Source organism: Sminthopsis crassicaudata, chromosome 4, assembly GCF_048593235.1.
Source record: "Sminthopsis crassicaudata isolate SCR6 chromosome 4, ASM4859323v1, whole genome shotgun sequence".
Taxonomy (NCBI): Eukaryota; Metazoa; Chordata; class Mammalia; order Dasyuromorphia; family Dasyuridae; genus Sminthopsis; species Sminthopsis crassicaudata.
In genome coordinates, this window is record NC_133620.1 from 263,640,469 (window position 1) to 263,659,612 (window position 19,144).

The window sequence follows — 19,144 nt, forward strand, 5'->3', positions numbered from 1 at the left end:
CCACCCAATTATCTTTGCCAGGATGGGTCATGGAGAACAAGACACAGCTGAAATGGCTCAACAACAATAACCAATAAGGTCAGGGTCTTGGGTGGAATGACAGGAATGCAGAGATGAGGTTGCTTGCTCTGTCCTCACATCACATAATGTTCCTAAGTGGCTCCTTGAAGGTAATTAAAGTTCTGATATAATTTAAAGTGGCCCTGACACTATCTGCAAAACTCTTGGTTTTTTCATTTTAACAAATATTTATTCTTTCTCTTGTATGCAAGATATTATGCTTGATATTGGGATTTAAGGGGAAAATTAAAACAATCTGTTTTATAATAAATTCTACTATGGAAACACTTAACATTTATCTGCACAATTCTTGATTGGAACTAAAAAGGAATTTGCTTTCCCCACCCAAAATATTAGGGAGGCTTGAAGAATTCCTTTGAAGGAGGATGTTGAGCAATGTTAAAACTAAAAGAACTAAAAATGACATTCAGTCCAAGCATGTTGGCTGGACAGACTCACAAAACACTTCCTCCAAAGAAGGAGATCCAATCTTAGTCCCAGATGAAAACTCCAGAAACTTTAGAAACAGGATAGAACATTAGCGAAGCGGGAAGTGGGGGGAGGGGAAGGGGAAGGGGAAGGGGGCATATACAATTGTCTGGGAAGGGAACCATTAAGGGTATTCTAGCTTAGCCATAACCCTGGGATCTTATGAGTCTTATGAGTCTCCATATGGAGAATGCCATTCTCACTGGCAATATGGGAATCTATGGGGAATTGCATTTCTTTATGTATTTTGATATTTTTCTTGTCAATTTGAAATAAGTCCTTATGGTAAGGTAACTATATTTTTATTGGAATGGATTTCTACAGTAGAGAGGAAAAAGAGATGTTCTGTGTAGATACACAAATCACCTCAGCCTCAGGAACACCTACATTCTAATTCTGCCTCTGATTTCTACTGGCTGTGTGACCCTGGGAAAATTGCTTAATCTATCTGTGTACCAGGCAACTCTCAGACTAAAAACCCCAGGACAATGACAGATCTATATTGTCAGAAGGAATTTCCTCTCTAGAAAGCTTAGTGTATAAATCAAAGCACAGAACTAAGTGATTTATTTTGGTATTTGTCCTTAATGAAAACTTCTCTATTTGATTAATGATTCCTGGATGTTGATAGTGAATGACTCAGTTATGGTTTGAGCCACATTTGTATAACTGCAAGGGATTTATATAGGATGCATGATTTCCAGACTTGAAAGACTAACTTTTAATAAAATGATAAAAATTATCCTAGGAGATATTCCTTATACAATGAAAGAAATTCCATCTTTTTATTTTAAGTATCCTATGCAGTCCAGATTCAGTTGATCAGTTACTAGTCACAAAAGGTCCAAATACATTTCCATCAGTTAAATAGATTCATGCTGCTTCAGCCTGTTTTTTGGGGGGAAAGGAGAAGTCTGAATTCTGCCTTTCACATGATTCTCCTCCCCCTTCCATCCTCCCAATCTGCCCTCTGAATCATTGGCCCTTAGTGTTTGGACTTTCCTCATGTATTCCCAGTGGAGTCAAGATTACAAAAAGGACTGCTTGTATCTAGGTCTTAGCCAGATTGTTAGTTCTCTGTTATTTTTCAGAAAACCAGGAATTGAAAAATCATGGCTGCGAAGCCCAAGCTTCATTACTTCAATGGAAGAGGCAGAATGGAATCAGTGCGCTGGCTCTTGGCAGCTGCTGGTGTGGAGGTAGATGTTTAATTTCTTAGATGGATTCTTTTTCTTCAGATTAATTGAATATTTACTAATGGAGAAGTCACAAGAAACTTACTGAATGACTCTCCTCATAAAAAAGGGTCTAATCATTGTGATCACCATTTTTCTTCTTCTTCTTCTTCTTCTTCTTCTTCTTCTTCTTCTTCTTCTTCTTCTTCTTCTTCTTCTTTTTCTTTTTTAAATAAATAGTGAATTGTCATAGGTGCAATTTGAAGGACAAATTTAATTTGATAAATAAATGTTAATTGAATTCTTCTTCTGAATGTAGAATCAGAATCTAGTGTAAAGCTCACTGGATTCAGCAGATGTGGCTCCAAGTCCTGTCACAACTACATACCAGCTATATGCAAACTAGCCTGTATTTCTGAGTCTCAATTTCATCACTTCTGGAATAGGAGGCTGGAACTAGATTATTTCTCAGATGCCCTTCTAAACTTCAACATTCTGTGACTCCTTAAAAATTTTTTTCTATGCCTTAACAAAAAAAAAAAAAAAAAGGAATACTGGTTCCCATTAATTTGATTAACTGCCTGGATATTATTGCTTAGTGTTGTCATTCATTTGAAAACCCATCATTTTGACAAATTGAAAAATACCAAGGAACAGAGGTTGGGTTAGTTTCTAAAGAAATTTTAATAGTCTCCATTTTTGTTGACTTCCTTTTTGTTGGGCAGAAAGTGGAGAAGATTTGGATTCATTATATACAGGGTCTTCATAAAATATGCAAGAAGTTTCTAAACTTTTAAACATTCATAATTTAGGTTGATATGCTAGAAATGTTTGTAATAATATTTCAGATGGTAATGAATGCTTTCTCCTGCTCCTAAGTGTTATTAGTAAATCACTTCACCTCTCTGGGGTTCAGTTTCCTTTTCTTTCAAGTGAGGGGTTTGGATAAAATGGCCTTCAATATCCCTTCCATCTCTGCCTGCATCTTAGGATCTGAGGGACTTAAGTTTTGCTAAAGACTACTTCATGTACTTTATCACCATATCCTTTAGTTGCCTTGTAAACAGATTGAGTTTCAATTCATGAGCCTGTGAGCAGTAATTACGATTATTAATAATAGACATAATATTAATTAGGCAGTGTGACAGTGAAAAACACTGGTTTGGGGGACAGGAGATTCCTATTGTTATGATGGCTTTATCATTAATTAGCTGTGTGATTTTTTTAAGTCATAGCATCATGGGATGATAGAGAGCTAAAAGAGACCATGGGGGCATCTAGTTTGTGTCTGCCTGCCTCATTTTATTGACAGGTAAAATGAGGCACAAAAAAAGTTAAATGACTTGCCAAGGTCATTCATAAGTTACAGGGATAGATTGTGAACCCAGGTCTTTTGATTCTAAGACTCTATCTTGCAGAACAGTCAATAAATTGCCAATAGGAAGAATTTCTTCAGCAAGAGTTCCCTCCATTAGTGGTGTCAAATGCAAATAGAAAAGGGGACCACTAAATTATTTATAAACATTTCCCAATTACATTTTAATCTGGTTGGGAATATACTCAGGAATTTTACAGGCAACCTGTTTGATACCTCTGTCCATATCCATGAAATCACAGATCCAGATACTTTTGCTCTCTCTCTTTGCAAAAGTAGTATAAGGGTAGCCTGTAATGATTGTAGTGACAGATTTGAAGTCAAATATTGTCACTGACACTAGTATGATCCTGGCAACAGAGTTTACATATTAAGTCATAATATGATTGCCAGAATCACAGATCTTTTGTATTGACTTACACTTTGTACTCTACCAGATACAAAAATGAAAAAGTACAAATTGTTACTCTCTAGGAACTGATAATCTATTATTTCTTTTAAGACTCATCTTTTTTTTTTTTTAAAGTAGAGGGGATGGAAAATAGATTGGAACAGTGATTCTCAAAGTATAGTCTGAAGTTCCCCAAGATTCTTTCAGGGAACCTTGAGATTGAAATTATTTTCATAATAATCCTAAAACATGATTAAGCAATTAAAATATGTTTCCCTTTTCCAATTACATATCTGTGTGGAGCTGGATTTTGTATATAGGCATATGTGTGTGTGTACATATAACATATATGAATATATACATGCATATATATGTGTATTTATGTATATGTATGTGTCTATGTATAGATACAAATATATTTAATCCAGAACAACATATTGCAACAGACTGAACACTGAATGCAGAAGCAGATATAAGAATTTATTAGATTAGAAATTGAAAAGACTTGCAAAATATATGTAAAACAATGGTACTCTAATTTTTTGTTTTGGAAATTTCATTAAAATATGTTACTTATATTTTAATATTTATTTATTTATTATGATATATTATTATTTATTTATTTTTATTATGTTATATAAAACATAATTGATTATATTACATTATTATTTATATTGGGTGTGTTTTATTAAATTATTAAACATTTATAATTTTTTAGTTTTTTTTCCTAATATGGAAAATATTGATAAAACCCATGTAAACAGAAGCTCTTTGGGTAAACCCTCAGTAATATTACATTTAAGAATGTATTGGAGTTCTGAAACAAAAAAGAAATGCTGGAGAAGAACATCAGAATCATTGATGTAAACTTGGAGTTCACTTAGTCCAAGGTCTTCAGAGAAATTAAATGACTTGTCCAGAGTCTCCCAGCTAATAAATATAATATATATCTAAGGTAGGATTTGAACTCAGGTCTTTGTGATTTATACTCCTGCCCATTATACCACCCAATTATCTTGAGGTGATTATTCTAGAGTTCCTTCTCAATGTGAACATTCTATAATTCTGATAGCCTCATGTGTCCTTCTCCTTTCTAGTATGAAGAACAACTTTTTGAAACAGCTGAAGAATTTGAGAATTTAATTAAGGGTGAGTTAAAGCCTTGTTCTGTTGTGCTAGGCCATGAAGATCAGATTAACTCCTATTGCTTTGCCTGAAAAGAAAGTCTCTTGAGTACCCTTCAAGCCCTAAAATTCTGTTTCTATTGTTGTGAAAAGGTATATTTATAAATCATAGTACAGATTGGGAATTACATGAGATAGTAGTACACAACTGTGCTTCTCTGTATCTCAGAAGAAAGGCTTAAATTTCAAAACAACCAACAGCAAAGAAAGTAAAGGGTTTGTTTTTGTTTTTGTTTTTTTTCTCCTGGAACAAAGGTAAAAACCTTTGCCTTCTCTAGAGGAATAATGGTGCAAAAAAAGTGATGGGATTGAATACTAGAAAGATTAGCTTGGAATTGATTGATGGAGGAACTTGAAAGTGAGGAAAAAGTGGGCAAGTGGGAGTTATTGGAGAGTATTTTTTGTGAATGAGCAAAGAAATATCTTGATAATTATGTTTCAAAAAAATTAGTTATAAAAGTCTGTTTTGGAATAGACAGAAACTGGAGATATGGAGACCAATCAGAAACATTGAAAGATTTAAGTGGAAGGTCCTGGCCTAGAGTATGGCAGTGGGAGCTAAAGAAATGGTCTGGATCAACCAACTGATCAATAAGCATTTATTAAGCATTTACTATGCATGAGATATTAACCAAGGTTCTGGAGATGAAAAAATGAAATGGTTCCTTCCCTCAATGAGCTTATATTCTTTAGGGGGAAACATCGTGCATAAACCTCACAGCCACTGTCATCATGGCATTTACACGTTTCCAAAGCATTTTACAAATATTATCTCCTTGATCCTCATGACTTCAGGAGATAGGGGCTGTCATCATTCCCATTTTACAGATGAGCAAACTGAAGCTGAGGGCTTTAGTGACTTACACAGGATTATACAGCTAACAAATTAATGTCCGAGAAAACTGAGCTCCTAACTCAACACTATTCTCCAAGCTACTTAGCTACTTATATAAGTAAATATAGAATAAATTCTAATAAAAAGTAATTTCAGGGGAAAAGTAATTCCAGGGATTGAGTCAGCTCATATAAAGGCAAGAATACTGGAGGTGGGTGCAGAAAAGCAAGTAAGACATTTTGTCTGGGAGGCAGGATGTGTGTGTGTGAACAAGAGTCAGGTATAATGAGCCTAGCTGCAACCACATCATGAAGGGCTTTGGATATAATAATAATATTAATAATAATAATTTGTATTTGAAGCTAGAGAGGCAGAAAAGAGCAGATCAATTTTTAAGTTAAGATTTGAAGGCGGAATTCTTTAAGTGGAGAAACAGATTACCCAAATAGATTGTATAGAACTGCCATTTGGGTTGTAGTGGAAGTTCCCACTTAAGGAGAGTTCCCTACTCCAACAAGATAACAGATAAATCTTTAGAGCTCCTTCCAGTATTCATGTTTACCATTCATAGTACTTCGCATGCTAAGGTATTCATGTAAAGGCATTCCAGCAGTAGTTTTCAGTCAGTCAAGAAGCATTTATTAAACACCTGCCATATTCCAGGCACTGCACTAAACACTGGGGATAGGAAGATTAAAACATCTTTTTTTTTTTTTTTTTTTTTTTTTAGCAATTCTATTTTTTCTATCCTTATTATGCTATGGGAATGTTCATTTTATTTTTTTTAAGTTCTAGAAAAAGTAAAAATAAGAGAAAATCAATGAGAAAAATTAAAAATTTAAAAATAAACAATAGAGCCTGTTCCCTAGGAACTCACAGTCTAATGGGAGAGACAACAAAATATGAATAAATTAGGTATATCAGGGTAAAATGCAGATAACCGATAGAGGAAAGGCACTAGAATTGAGCAGGAGATCAGGAAATGCTTCTTGTAAGATAGGATTTGTGCTAGGATTTGAAGAAAACCAAGGAAGATAGGAGGTAGAGATGAAGAGATAGAGCATTCTAGGCATGGGGGACACATGTGCAAAATGGCCAAAATTAAGAAACTGAAGTATTTAGTTTGAGGAACAACAAAGAGCTGTGTCTCTGGGTCAGTGAATGTATGAAAGAGAGTAAGTTAATCATTCCTAATATTTTGAACAACCTTATTTAGTAGCCGCACAATCTCATTTGCAGGATGGGAAGCAAGGTCTCTATAATGAAAATAACTTCATTTCCTGTGCCCAAAGGACTATAAAACTGTGCAAACCCTCTGACTCAGCAGTACCACTACTGGGTCTGTATCCCAAGGAAAACATAAAGGAGGGGAAAGGACCCACATGTGCAGAAATGTTTGTAGCAGCTCTTTTTGTGGTAGCAAAGAATTGGAAAATGAATAAATACCTGTCAATTGGGGAATGGCTGAACAAGTTGTGGTACATGAAGGTAATGGAATATTATTGTTCTATTTAAAAATGATGAAAAAGTTGATTTTAGAAAGTCCTGGAAAGATTTACATGAACTGATGGTGAGTGAAACAAGCAGAACCGGAAATATATTGTACACAATCACAGGAAGACTGTGTGATGATCAACTTGGGTTTCCTCAGTGTTTCAGTGATTTAAGGTAAACCTAATAAACTTTGGAATAGAAAATGCCAATCTGCATCCAGAAAAAGAACTATGGAGACTGACTATAAATCAGAACATGCTATGTTCACTTCTTTTATTCTGTTTTTTTCTCTAGTGATTTTTTCCATTTATTCTGATTTTCTCTCCCAACATTATCCATAAAGAAATGTGTATTAAAAAGTTAATATACATGTATAACCAGAAAAAAATTAAAATTTCAAAAATAACCTCCACTCCCCCCTTGGAAAATAGTGTGGTATGATACAGTAGAAAAAGCATTGATTCTAAAATCAGAGCTCATAGATTCATATCCTGCTTCTGATACTTAGCCGTGTGAACTGTGTTTTTTTTTGTTTGTTTGTTTGTTTGTTTTTGTTTTAGGTGGGAAATTAATGTATGAACGAGTGCCAATGGTTGAAATTGATGGAATGAAGATGGTAGAAACTAGAGCCATCCTAAGATATATAGCTGCAAAATACAACTTATATGGGAAGGACCTGAAGGAGCAAGTCCTGTACAGTAATCATTCCATATTTATAATAAAACATAGAAGTCACCTTTTTTATTTAAGGAAATGTCTACTTAACAATGGATTCTGACAAATGATTTTCCCAGAGTCACACCATCAAGTAGATGTCAAAGGCAAAACTTGACCTTACATCTTTCTGATTACAAGGCCCGCTCTTTATTTATTATTTCCCCTTAATCTATTATTTGCAGATCAATGAAATGATGTTAAGAAATTCTTATCAGTATGTTATGAAAGTAAACACATAAAATTTTTAATTTCCTTTCCCACATGACCTAAATCCAAGATACCCTAATAAAGATATCTCTAATGATATTTACAAAGTAGAGGGCAATCAAAGGAGGAAATTAAATCTTTAATTGCTTAGTAGAGTGTTGACTATAAAGAATTGATACTGGCTTTTGTAAGCTGCTTATCAATCAATCAATAACTATTAAGTACCTACTATAAGCTGGGCACTGTTAAATGGTGAAGATACAAAAAGAGGCAAAGGACAGTCCCAAAGAGCTTACAATCTAATGACATGTTTATGGAACCCTGTCTTAATTTTCTAACATGTTAAGGCTTATATATAATGGACTAGCCCACTCACATACAAAGATGTCTTATTGAGAAGAGAAGAAATACTGGCTTCAGATCTCAAAATAGAATAACTATAATTTAAAATCATTTTTAATAATTTATAAAAGTATGAATTTAAATGTATTAATGAACATAAATGTATTATTAGATTAATGAAAGTGAGGTTGTTTTAAAAAATTAGCTTCTGAGTTTATTAACTCATCATGGAGAGGCCATGCAACCCATATTGGGGTAAATCAATCCATCAACAAGAATTTATTAAGTGCCTACTATATATGTTAGAGTGGGCAGCTTAGGTGGTGCAGCAGAGAGTGCTGGTCTGAAATCTTGACTTCAGAGTTCAAATCTGGCCTCAAATACTTACTAATTGTGTGACCCTGAGCAAGTCACTTAACTCTGCCTCAGTTAGCTAGAGAAGGAAATGGAAAATCACTCCATTATCTCAGCTAAGAACATTCCAAATGAGGCGACAAAGAGTCAGACCTCATTGAAATGACTGAAATTGGGCATTCTGCCCAGGCCCTGATGATACAAAGAGTGAAAAATCTTGCTGACTATAGACTTAGATTTAAGTCCAGACTTAAACAGACACCAGCCGTGTGATCCTACGAAGGATATTTAACCTCTCAGGGCCTCCGTAAGACTATAAATAAACTATAAATGAGAAGTGACTTGTCACTTTATCTGGTTGATATTTCCTCTGCTTAAAACATAAAAGTAAAAAATCTCATTGATGAATTCTGCTTTACAGTAGTGATTTTGCATGTTTGTCTAAACTAAGTGAAAGTGTTTTAAAATAGGATTTGATTTTTTTAAAGCCTTGACTGAAGCCTTTTTTCTAGTTTAAAGAAGATCTCAGATGCCAATCAGTAGAAGGACAATTTTCAACATCTGGGCCTTAATGTGCATATGATTTAAGAACTATTCTTATCCTGGGCCTGTAAACTTGTTTATTTAAATCTTTAGATATAATATATCAATTATATTTGATATAATAATTTGATATATAATCAAATTATATGATTTGATATAATTTTGATAATATATAAAGGATATATAATTTTATATCTTTAATATAAAGGAAATTTGGTTTCCTTCATCATCCTATTTCATTTTATGCTTTTAAAAATATTAATCTGAAAAGGGGTCATGACATAAAAAATTTAAGAAGCCCTGCTCTATATCTGCTACTCCATGGTGCCTCTCAATGTTTGTATTAAATTAAAGCTTATTTATGATATTCTTCATTGCTGTGTTGTAGTTGGGAGTATGAGGAAATGACAGGTAGGTCATACAGTGGATAGATGGCTGGGCCTGGAGGGAAAAAAATTCATCTTCCAGAGTTCAAATTGGACCTCCCACTGCTAGCTGTATGAGCCTAAACAAGTCACTTAATCTAATTTGCCTCAGTTCCTCCTCTGTGAAATGAGCTAGAGTAGAATGATAAACCATTCCAGTATCTCTGCAAGAAAATTCCAAATGGGGTCACAATATAACTGAAACAGTGAACAACAACCTTAAAGGCATTTTCATATATATTTTTTTTGTTCCTGCATTTAATAATAATGACATGAGCAGTAATGAACTGAACCAGCTACACCCAGCAAAAGAACTCTAGGAGATGATTAAGAACTACATAGAATTCCCAATCCCTCTAATTTTGTCCGCCTGCATTTTGGATTTCCTTCACAGGCTAATTGTACATTATTTCAAAGTCCGATTCTTTTTGTACAGCAAAACAATTGTTTGGACATATATACATATATTGTGTTTAACTTATACTTTAACATATTTAACATGTATTGGTCAACCTGCCATCTGGGGGAGGGGGGAAGGAGGGGAAAAATTAGATCAAAAGGTTTGGCAATTGTCAATGTTGTAAAATTACCCATGCAAATATCTGGTAAAGAAAAACTATTAAAATTTTTAAAAAATGACATGTTAAAAAAAAGCTTTAAAGCTTTCAAAGCTTTAAAGATTAGAATCTCTCAATAATACAATAGGCTAGTAATAATATTTTTATTAATGCCTTTTTTCCTTTTCCAGTATTGACATGTATGTGGAGGGAATGAGAGATCTGTACGACATAATTATGTTCTCCCCATTGTCTTTGCCTGAAGAGAAGGAGGAGACTCTCAGGTTCATTCTCGAGAAAGCCACTGACAGATTCCTGCCAGTGTATGAGAAGGTATGGAATGAACAATGTGACAGCTTTTTTATTTCAATCTGAGCGAATACGTGACAAGGCAGAAACACTGGGGGCTCCATGGTACAGAAGAAAGACCACTGGCACAGAGAATCTGAGTAATGTAAAATAAAGGCTGGAGTCAGATTGTAAAAAAGCTTTAAATGTTATAATAATAGCATTTACATTTATCAAGTGTTTTAGGATTATTAAATATTTTAAGCATTATTTTGCTTTATTCTCCTAACAATCTCTTAATTGAACAGTATAAGTTTTATCCCTATTTTATGGATGAGCCAATGGAGGTTCAGGAGGGCAGCGACCTACCCAAACAATGGCCAAAAGAGAATTTTGTTGTGACACTACCCAATTGTCTAGTTTTCTGTCACAGTGGAAAAAAATATGTCTCCGGATGAGGCAGTTTTGACAGATGGTGAGAGGTAATTCACAGAAACCATTGTAGGAAAATATCTCTAGAAATATTTGTTGGTTTTTTTTAAAGGTGTTATAAAAGGATATTAGAAACAACACAGCCTCAGTAATTTACAACTCTTGAAAATAAATTGTCAACACAACCTGAAGATGCAGTCAGTCCCACTGGGCTCTTAATATGGCTAAAGGACAATGGAAAAAGAAAAAGGGAATCAAATTGTACTGTAACCTGGGTCTAGGATATGTCATATGTTTTACTGATTGCCATACTAGAATAGACCTTAGCTTATCCTCGGGATTTAATTTTATTTTTGAAGTTTTATGAGTTTTCTTGAGTTTAAAAATGTTTCTTTTGGGCTGAAATATCTTTCATTTCATCAAAAAGCAATTATTTTTTAAAATTCATTTTCTCTCCTCTATTCTTCACCAGAAATGTTTCTCCAACCCCTCATCTCCACCCCACTCCTTCCCTCCAGTCTGGGGTTTGCTGGATTTTGTTTTCTTTTGGGATTCACTTTTATGGTTAACTCAGTGATTTCTGTAGTATTCCAAATGTATCATGCAACATGACTGCCTGTGGGTTATTGCCCACAAAGGTACTGACTTGTTAACCTTAACTTATCCTGGGGATTTGTTAATTTTATTTTTGAAGTTTTATGAGTTTCCTTGAGCTTAAAATTTTCTTTTTGGCTGAAATAGCTTTCATTTCATCAAAAAGCAATTATTTTTTTAAACTCAATTTCCCATCTCTATTCTTCAGTAAAAGTGTTTCTTTACCGTTTCCCTCCTCCCTTCCAGTCCAGGATTTGCTGGGCTTTGTTCTCTTTTGGGATTCACTTTTATAGCTAACTAGTGATTTCTGTAGGATTCCAAATGTATCATGCAACATGACTGCCTGTGGGTTATTTCCTACAAAGGTACTGGCTTGCTAATAAGTACCACTTGGAGTTCTGTGTTATTGATTACACAGTTGTTGAATTGCCTATGCCCCTGAATTCATTACTAATGCCTGCCATATTGTATGCTGTTGCTTTTGTGTGTGTATATGATTTTTAGTTTACATTGCTACATACTACTAGATATATTTTTTGCACTGGCACTAGTGCTTTGCTGAATACATTTTAAAATAGAATTTGAATAAAATGGAAGTAAAAACTTTAGGCATTTAGTGTGCAGTGATACTAAGAAAAACTCCAAGAGGATTTTTAATTATACTAATAGAACCTGATCATAAAAACAAGGCCATTATAATACTATTAAAGAATATTATAAAGGATTTGGGATAAATATGAGGTGATCATTAACAGATATGAGAAGACCTTATATCTTTTCTGTAATTTGTGAGAAGTAATTATTCAGAAAATAAGAAATTACTTGGACATCAATTATTAAATTTCCCTTTGAAGAAGGAAGGATTGAAGGAAGGAAAGGAAGAAGGGAGGGAAGAAGGAAGGAAGGGGAAGGGAAGGGAAAGAAAAGGAAAGGAAGGGAAAGAGGGAGGGAAGAGAAAGAAGAAAGGAAGGAAGGAAGGAAGGAAGGAAGGAAGGAAGGAAGGAAGGAAGGAAGGAAGGAAGGAAGGAAGGAAGGAAGGAAGGAAGGAAGGAAGGAAGGAAGGAAGGAAGGAAGGAAGGAAGGAGGGAGGGAAAGAAGGAGGGAGGGAGGAAGGGAAGGAGGCCCTCCTTATCTTTTCAGCCTTCATAAAACTTATTCCCTGACACTGGCTTCCTTAAGGTTCCTGGAACAAAACATTCTATTGCTCTCCTCCTTTTTCGTCTCTTTCACCTGGAACCTTCCCCCTCCTCATTTGTGCTTCCAGACTCCTCTGGCTTCCCACCAAGTCTCAGGCAAAGTCCTGCCTTCTGCAAGAAGGGCTTCCTAGTTCTCCTTCCTTTGAGGAATATCTCTAATTTATTATGCAGATATCATTTCTACCTAGTTGTGTCGCTTGCCCCACTAGACTGTGAGCACCTTGAGAACAGGGACTGTGTTGTGCCTTTCTTTGTAATCCCAGTGCCTGGCCTGGCATATGGTGGGTGCTTAATAAATGTTTGTTGACCAACAAGATGATAATATTTTCTCAATTTTTTGTGTGTCTTCTAACTCATTCTCTTTGTATACTTTTGCTCTTTTTATTATATCATTAATTCATTCAATAAACAATTATTAAGCACCTACCATATGTGCTAGGCTCTATGCTAAGCACTAGGGATACAAGAAGAGGAAAAAAGATAATCCCTGCCCTCAAAGAGTTTACAGTGTAAAGAAAGAGACAACATGTAAACAAATACATACAAAACAATCTATGTACGGATAAATTTTGTTGTTTATTTGTGTTCCAGTAGGTTTTTCTTTCTTTTCTTTCCTCAATAGTATTTTATTTTTCCAAATATATGTAAAGATAGTTTTTAACATTCATTTCTGTAAGACTTTGTGTTCCAAATTTTTCTCTCTCCCTCCCTTATGTTTCTCCTCGCCAAGACACTAACCAATCTGATAGAGGTACAATCCTTTTAAACATATTTTCATATTTGTCATGTTGTACAAGAAAAATCAAACCGGGTGGCTAGGTGGCGCAGTGGATAGAGCACCAGCCCTGAATTCAGGAGGACGTGAGTTCAAATCTGGTCTCAGACACTTAACACTTCCTAGTCGTGTGACCCTGGGCAAGTCACTTAACCCCAACCTCAGGGGGGAAAAAAAAATCAAACCAAAAGGGAGAAAACCATGAGAAAGAAAAAGCAAACAAACAAAAAGAAAAAATACTATATTCTGATCCACATTCAATTTACATAGTTCTCTCTGGATGTGGATGGCATTTTCTGTCCCATTTGGGGTTTTCTTTAACAAATTTGCCATTTCCTTCTCTAGCTTATTTGTACAGAGGGAGAAACTGAGGCAAGCAGGCTTAAGTGACTTGTCCAGCGTAACACAGTTAGAAGGTATCTGAGGCCACATTTGAACTCAGATCTTCCCGATTCCAGGCCTGGCATTCGATCCACTGCTCCACTTAGATGCCTAGGGGCTGGAAAAGGTTTCCTGGAGAAGAAGGAATTTTAGTTGGAACTTAAAGAGAGGTAAGTTAACAGAGTGGAGGAGGAAGTGCTCCAGACATGGGGGATGGCCAGAGGAAATGTTCAGTCTTCAAATTTTTTTTTTTGTTTGTTTGTTTTCAAGTAATGTGCCAGATAGTCCCACAAAATCTCTTCTCTCCTTGTCATTAATCCTGTAGGTATTAAAAGACCATGGGAAAAATTACCTTGTTGGAAACCAGCTGAGCTGGGCAGATATACATCTATTTGAATTAATCTTAATGATTGAAGAATGCAAGTCTGATGTTCTCTTGACATTCCCTAAACTACAGGTAATTACATCCAAAGCATTCTCTTTCTGTGTGTGTGTGTGTGTGTGTGTCTCCCCCTCCCTTTGCTCTGTCTCTCTCTGTTTGCATTTCCTTCCTGTATCTCTGTCTCTGTCTCTCTCTTTCCCTCTGTCTCTGTCTCTGTCTTCTATCTCTGTGTGTCTCTCTCTCCATATTTATACACACACATATATGTATACAATGTACATGTTCTCTTCCCCATTAAAATATAGTTTTTCTATAGGCAGGGATAGTTTTGATTTTTTTGGTAACTCCAGAGCTTAGCACAGCACCAGGCACATAGATAAGCAATCAATACAAGCATGTTGAAAAGATTCGGAATTTTCTCTGTGTACCTTTTCTCCAAGGTCACAAATCCTCAGATAGCCTTCATGAGGTGCTGTGACTCAAAGCAAAAACCTGTTGCCCACCCTTCAGATGACGAGGCTGTCTATACTTTTAGACATCATTTTTTTGCTATCTTTTCAAATGGTAGACAAGAAGCCCATGGGCAAAACCAGAGCTCAAAGCCTTTTGGCAATTAAGGAAAAAAAACCTTAATGCATTTAGAAAGAAGAAGGCTGTTTCTTCATAAGTTATATTATGTTATACTATACTATGTTATATTATATAATAAATATAATGTCACATTATATTATATTACATTACATCTGAAAAACAGAAGCCTTACTCATTTGCAAAGCAAGGAGTTTCTGGACTTTCAAACATCACTGTCTAGCAGATGAAAATGCTTGCCACAGCTTTCCCTCAGGATCTTGCCAAGAGCATCTCTGGGATCCTGCTCCAATATGCACAACTAATTGTTTCATTTACAGATGGTATCATTTCTTTCATTTTAGGAGTTCAAAGCCAGAGTCAGCAAACTTCCCAGGATTCAGAAATTCCTTCAGCCTGGCAGTCAAAGAAAGCCGCCAATGGATGATGCAAGTCTTAAAGTTGCTACGAACATATTCAAGCTTGCAAAAGGCATGTTTATTAAACATGGTACTACCATAGTAGGTGAATTGTAGTCAGGCCCGAAAACAAACAAACAAACAAACAACAACAACAACAACAAAAACTAGCATGTGCTCCTGCACCATTCCTATGTTCAAACGCTAGTAAATATGATGCCTTCCTGTAGAGCTTGTTATAAATCAGAAAATGTAATTTTTACATTGCTTATTATAAGCCCCAGAGTTTGAATTCTGATTCCTTGTTTTCAAACTCAACACTTTCTCAACTATCATACTATTTCCCCTTCAATTAATCTTATTATTTTTTTTTCTGGAAAGTGGAAACTTTTGAATAAAATTGAAAGTCATATAAAAAGATGATCCTAAAGATTTCTTTAAGAAAAATGAAACAAATTCAAATCCTACTAAATGCTGTATTAAATTCCTTTTAGATTTTTGCACCTGTCCTAATGTTCTTCAAGATCGTTAACAACAATTAAATAAATAAATAAATAAAGTTCAGTTATCTTTACTCCACAGAATTTAAGCAGGAAAGCAATCTGCCAATATTTTAGAAAGATTTTCAAGATTAAAAAAAATACAGAAAAAAATGCTTATTTCTCAGTTAACCAGAAATTTAATTAAAGAAAATACCCTATTTCTTTCTCCTCATGACATTCTTTAATCATGGTTTTATTCTTCTTTTTTAAAATGATTAGTTTTAATACAAAGAAAAAACTTGAAGATTAACTGAAAATTTCCACTTTTAAAAAAGCCCTCATCTTGTGAATTTACAAGAGGATTTTTGTATGACTGGGAGAGTGAGACTAAGGACTTTATGTGACTCTGCCCTTCTCAAAGCTAATTCACAATCAAGTCAAGACATCTTCTTGATGTCACTGAGTGGGAATGGAAAATGAACACTGTTCCAGAAAGATGTAGCAAAAAGAACCTAAAATTCCCTACTTTTCCCCCATCCCACCTTCTGCCCTTAAGCTCTGAGTCTCCAGCTAGAGACAATACTCTGAAAATATTTCAGTTTTAAATCTTTCTCTCTCCTCTCTTGGGATACTCCCCCTCAATTGTTTCCTCTCAAAAACAATCCAAAAAGTTACATACAAACCAGAAAATGTTTGGGATAACCCTGTTTTCATAGACAAAGTAAATGTTTAAAACAAAGAAAAGCAAATATTTTCTTCATATCCAAAGAAAAAAGTATCAGGCTATCATGATAGGAGTACAAAGGGATAAAGGAAACATAGAATTATTGACTTCTCAAGTTCATGTGGTTGGAATAGCAAATTATGTGCTTTGTAGCCACCAGATGATGTGACTTAGAAGAGCATTAAATGTTGGGGTTCGGTCATGTGAAGAATTCACAATGGCCATTTGGCAAAAGGTAGATTTATTTAGGGGAATAAGTTACAGACAAAATGAAGAAATACAATGAGCACCAGGAATGGTGAATATGGAATAGAATTGGGAAAGTATGTAGCAATAAAAGGGGTTTTAATATTAATGACAGAAAAGGCAAGTTCCATAGGGGAACTTAAAATTAGGCAGGAGAAAGGAAATATCCCAAGAGTATTTTTAGCTGTCAGGCTAAATCCTAAAAGAGATTTCGCAGCTTTAAGGAGTTAGTTAGTTATAAGGAGGAGACAGATACTATAAGGTATGATGGGATGAGAGAGGAAACATTACGTGGCATGGGAGAGTGGTAAGGGGAAAAACACCATAAGGGATGGATTGACCTCATGGAGTTCAGAAAGATGCCATGGGTCACAAGTAGATTTATAAGGGACATTTAACCTCAGGGACATGACTGGGATTTGTTGGCTGGACACAGCAGAGGGGCTGCCCACAATCTCCATAAGAGTTTGACATAATTTGGATTTCTGGCTGGACAACCTCCACAGAAAGTAGGACCACACGAAGCTAAATTGACTCCTCTCAATGCCCTTCCCTGCCTGCCACAGAGAGCAATTCCATCAATATTTCATTTTTTCTCTGCCAACTATACACAGGAGCTCATCAAAATCATATAACTTTTCAGCATCTCTACAATAAAATATACAACATATACATTATATATACATTATAAAATATCCAATACCAAAAATACAATACAATATACAAAAATACAAAAAACTTTACAATAATAAAAAATTAATGACTTCTAAGGTTTCTAGATCAATAATTTTAAGAGATTATAAGTTGAAATTTTAAAAAGTAAAATTCATTTTTTTAAAATAAAAATATTTTGAATGAAAATTGACAAAAATGAAAATGAAATAAAATGAAAAATAATTTCAAATTTTTAAAAGGCTTATTATGAGAAACAACACATATTCAATCTGTAATTCCCCTATTACATGGAGTGCCTTACATATTGGACAATCCCCCCCCAATTTTTTCTTGCTATGAAATATTGATCTTCAGTTTTTCTAGCCACATGTGCAGGCAAGGAATGGAACAACAACCCAAAGAAAGCCTTTTGTGCTTCTGAAGAAAATAAAGATCCACACGGGTGAAGCAAGGTTGCCCATTATTGCCATTATTATTCAATATTGTACAAGAAATGTTAGCTTTAGCAATAAAAGAAGAAAAAGAAATTGAAGGAACTAGAGTAGGTAATGAGGAAACAAAACTATTACTCTTTGCAGATGATATGCTAGAAACAATTAATACCTTTAGCAAAGTTGCATAAAATAAATCCACAAAATAATGGCCATTTCTAAATATTAGCAATAATCCCCAGCAGCAGGAGATATAAAGAGAAATCCCATTTAAAATAACTTAGACAATGTAAAATATTTCAGAATCTACCTGCCAAGACTGAGCCAGGAACTATATGAACACAATTACAAAACACTTTTCACACAAATAAAATTAGATCAAAACAATTGGAAGAATATCATGGGTAAATTGAGCTAATATAATAAAAATAACAATTCTATTCAAATTAGTCCACTTATTCAGTGTCATACCAATCAAATTGTCAAGAAATTACTTTATAGGGCTAAGAAAAATATAAAATTCATTTGAAAGAATAAAAGATTGAGAATTTCAAGGGAATCAATGAGAAAAAAAAAAGAAAAGAAAAAAAGAAAAAAAAAAAAAAAAGCAAAGGAAGGGAGCCTAGCTGAACCAGACCTAAAACTATATTATAAAGCATAGATCACCAAAACTATTTGTTACTGACCAAGAAATAGAGTAATGGATAAGTGAAATAGGGTAGGTTCACGAGACACAATGGTCAATGACTACAGTAATCTAGTGTTTGATAAACTCAAAGACTCCAGCTCCTGGATAAGAATTAATTATTTCACAAAAATTTCTGGGAAAACTGGAAAACAGTATGACAGAAACTAGGAATTGACCAACAGCTAACACCCTATACCAAGATAATGTTGAAATGGGTTTATGATTTAAACATAAAGCAAATTAGGAGAACAAGGTATAGTCTACCTCTGGAGATTTGTGAAGAAGGAAGGATTTATAGCCAAAGAAGAACTAGAAAACATTATGAAATATAAAATGGATAATTTAGATTACATTAAATTACAAGTTTTTGCACAAACAAAACCAATGCAGCCAAGATAGAAGGGAAGCAGAAAACTGGGAAACAACTTTTACAGCCAGTGTTTTTAATAAAAGCCTCATTTCTAAAATATATAAAGAATGGTGTCAAATTTATAAGAATACAATTCATTCATCCAATTGATAAATGATTAAATTTTCAGATGAAGAAAGTAAAGCAATTTCTAGTCATATGAAAAAATGGTCTAAATCACTATTGATTAGAGAAATGCAAATTAAGACAATTCTGAGGTACCACCACTACACATCTCTCAAAGTGGCTAAGATGACAGGAAAAGATAATGATAAATATTGGAAGGGATGTGGGAAAACTGGGACAC

General features: G+C 34.5%; 1 protein-coding gene across 1 annotated transcript; it reads left to right on the top strand.

Annotated features, from left to right (window-relative positions):
• Nucleotides 1-1,546: 1,546 nt before the first annotated feature.
• On the top strand, nt 1,547-15,681 carry LOC141566301 (glutathione S-transferase-like). Its single transcript, XM_074310655.1, has 6 exons — nt 1,547-1,748; nt 4,588-4,639; nt 7,564-7,696; nt 10,340-10,481; nt 14,140-14,271; nt 15,129-15,681. The coding sequence occupies exons 1-6, from the start codon at nt 1,662-1,664 to the stop codon at nt 15,297-15,299; spliced, it is 717 nt and encodes a 238-aa protein (XP_074166756.1). The 5' UTR covers nt 1,547-1,661; the 3' UTR covers nt 15,300-15,681.
• Nucleotides 15,682-19,144: the final 3,463 nt, after the last annotated feature.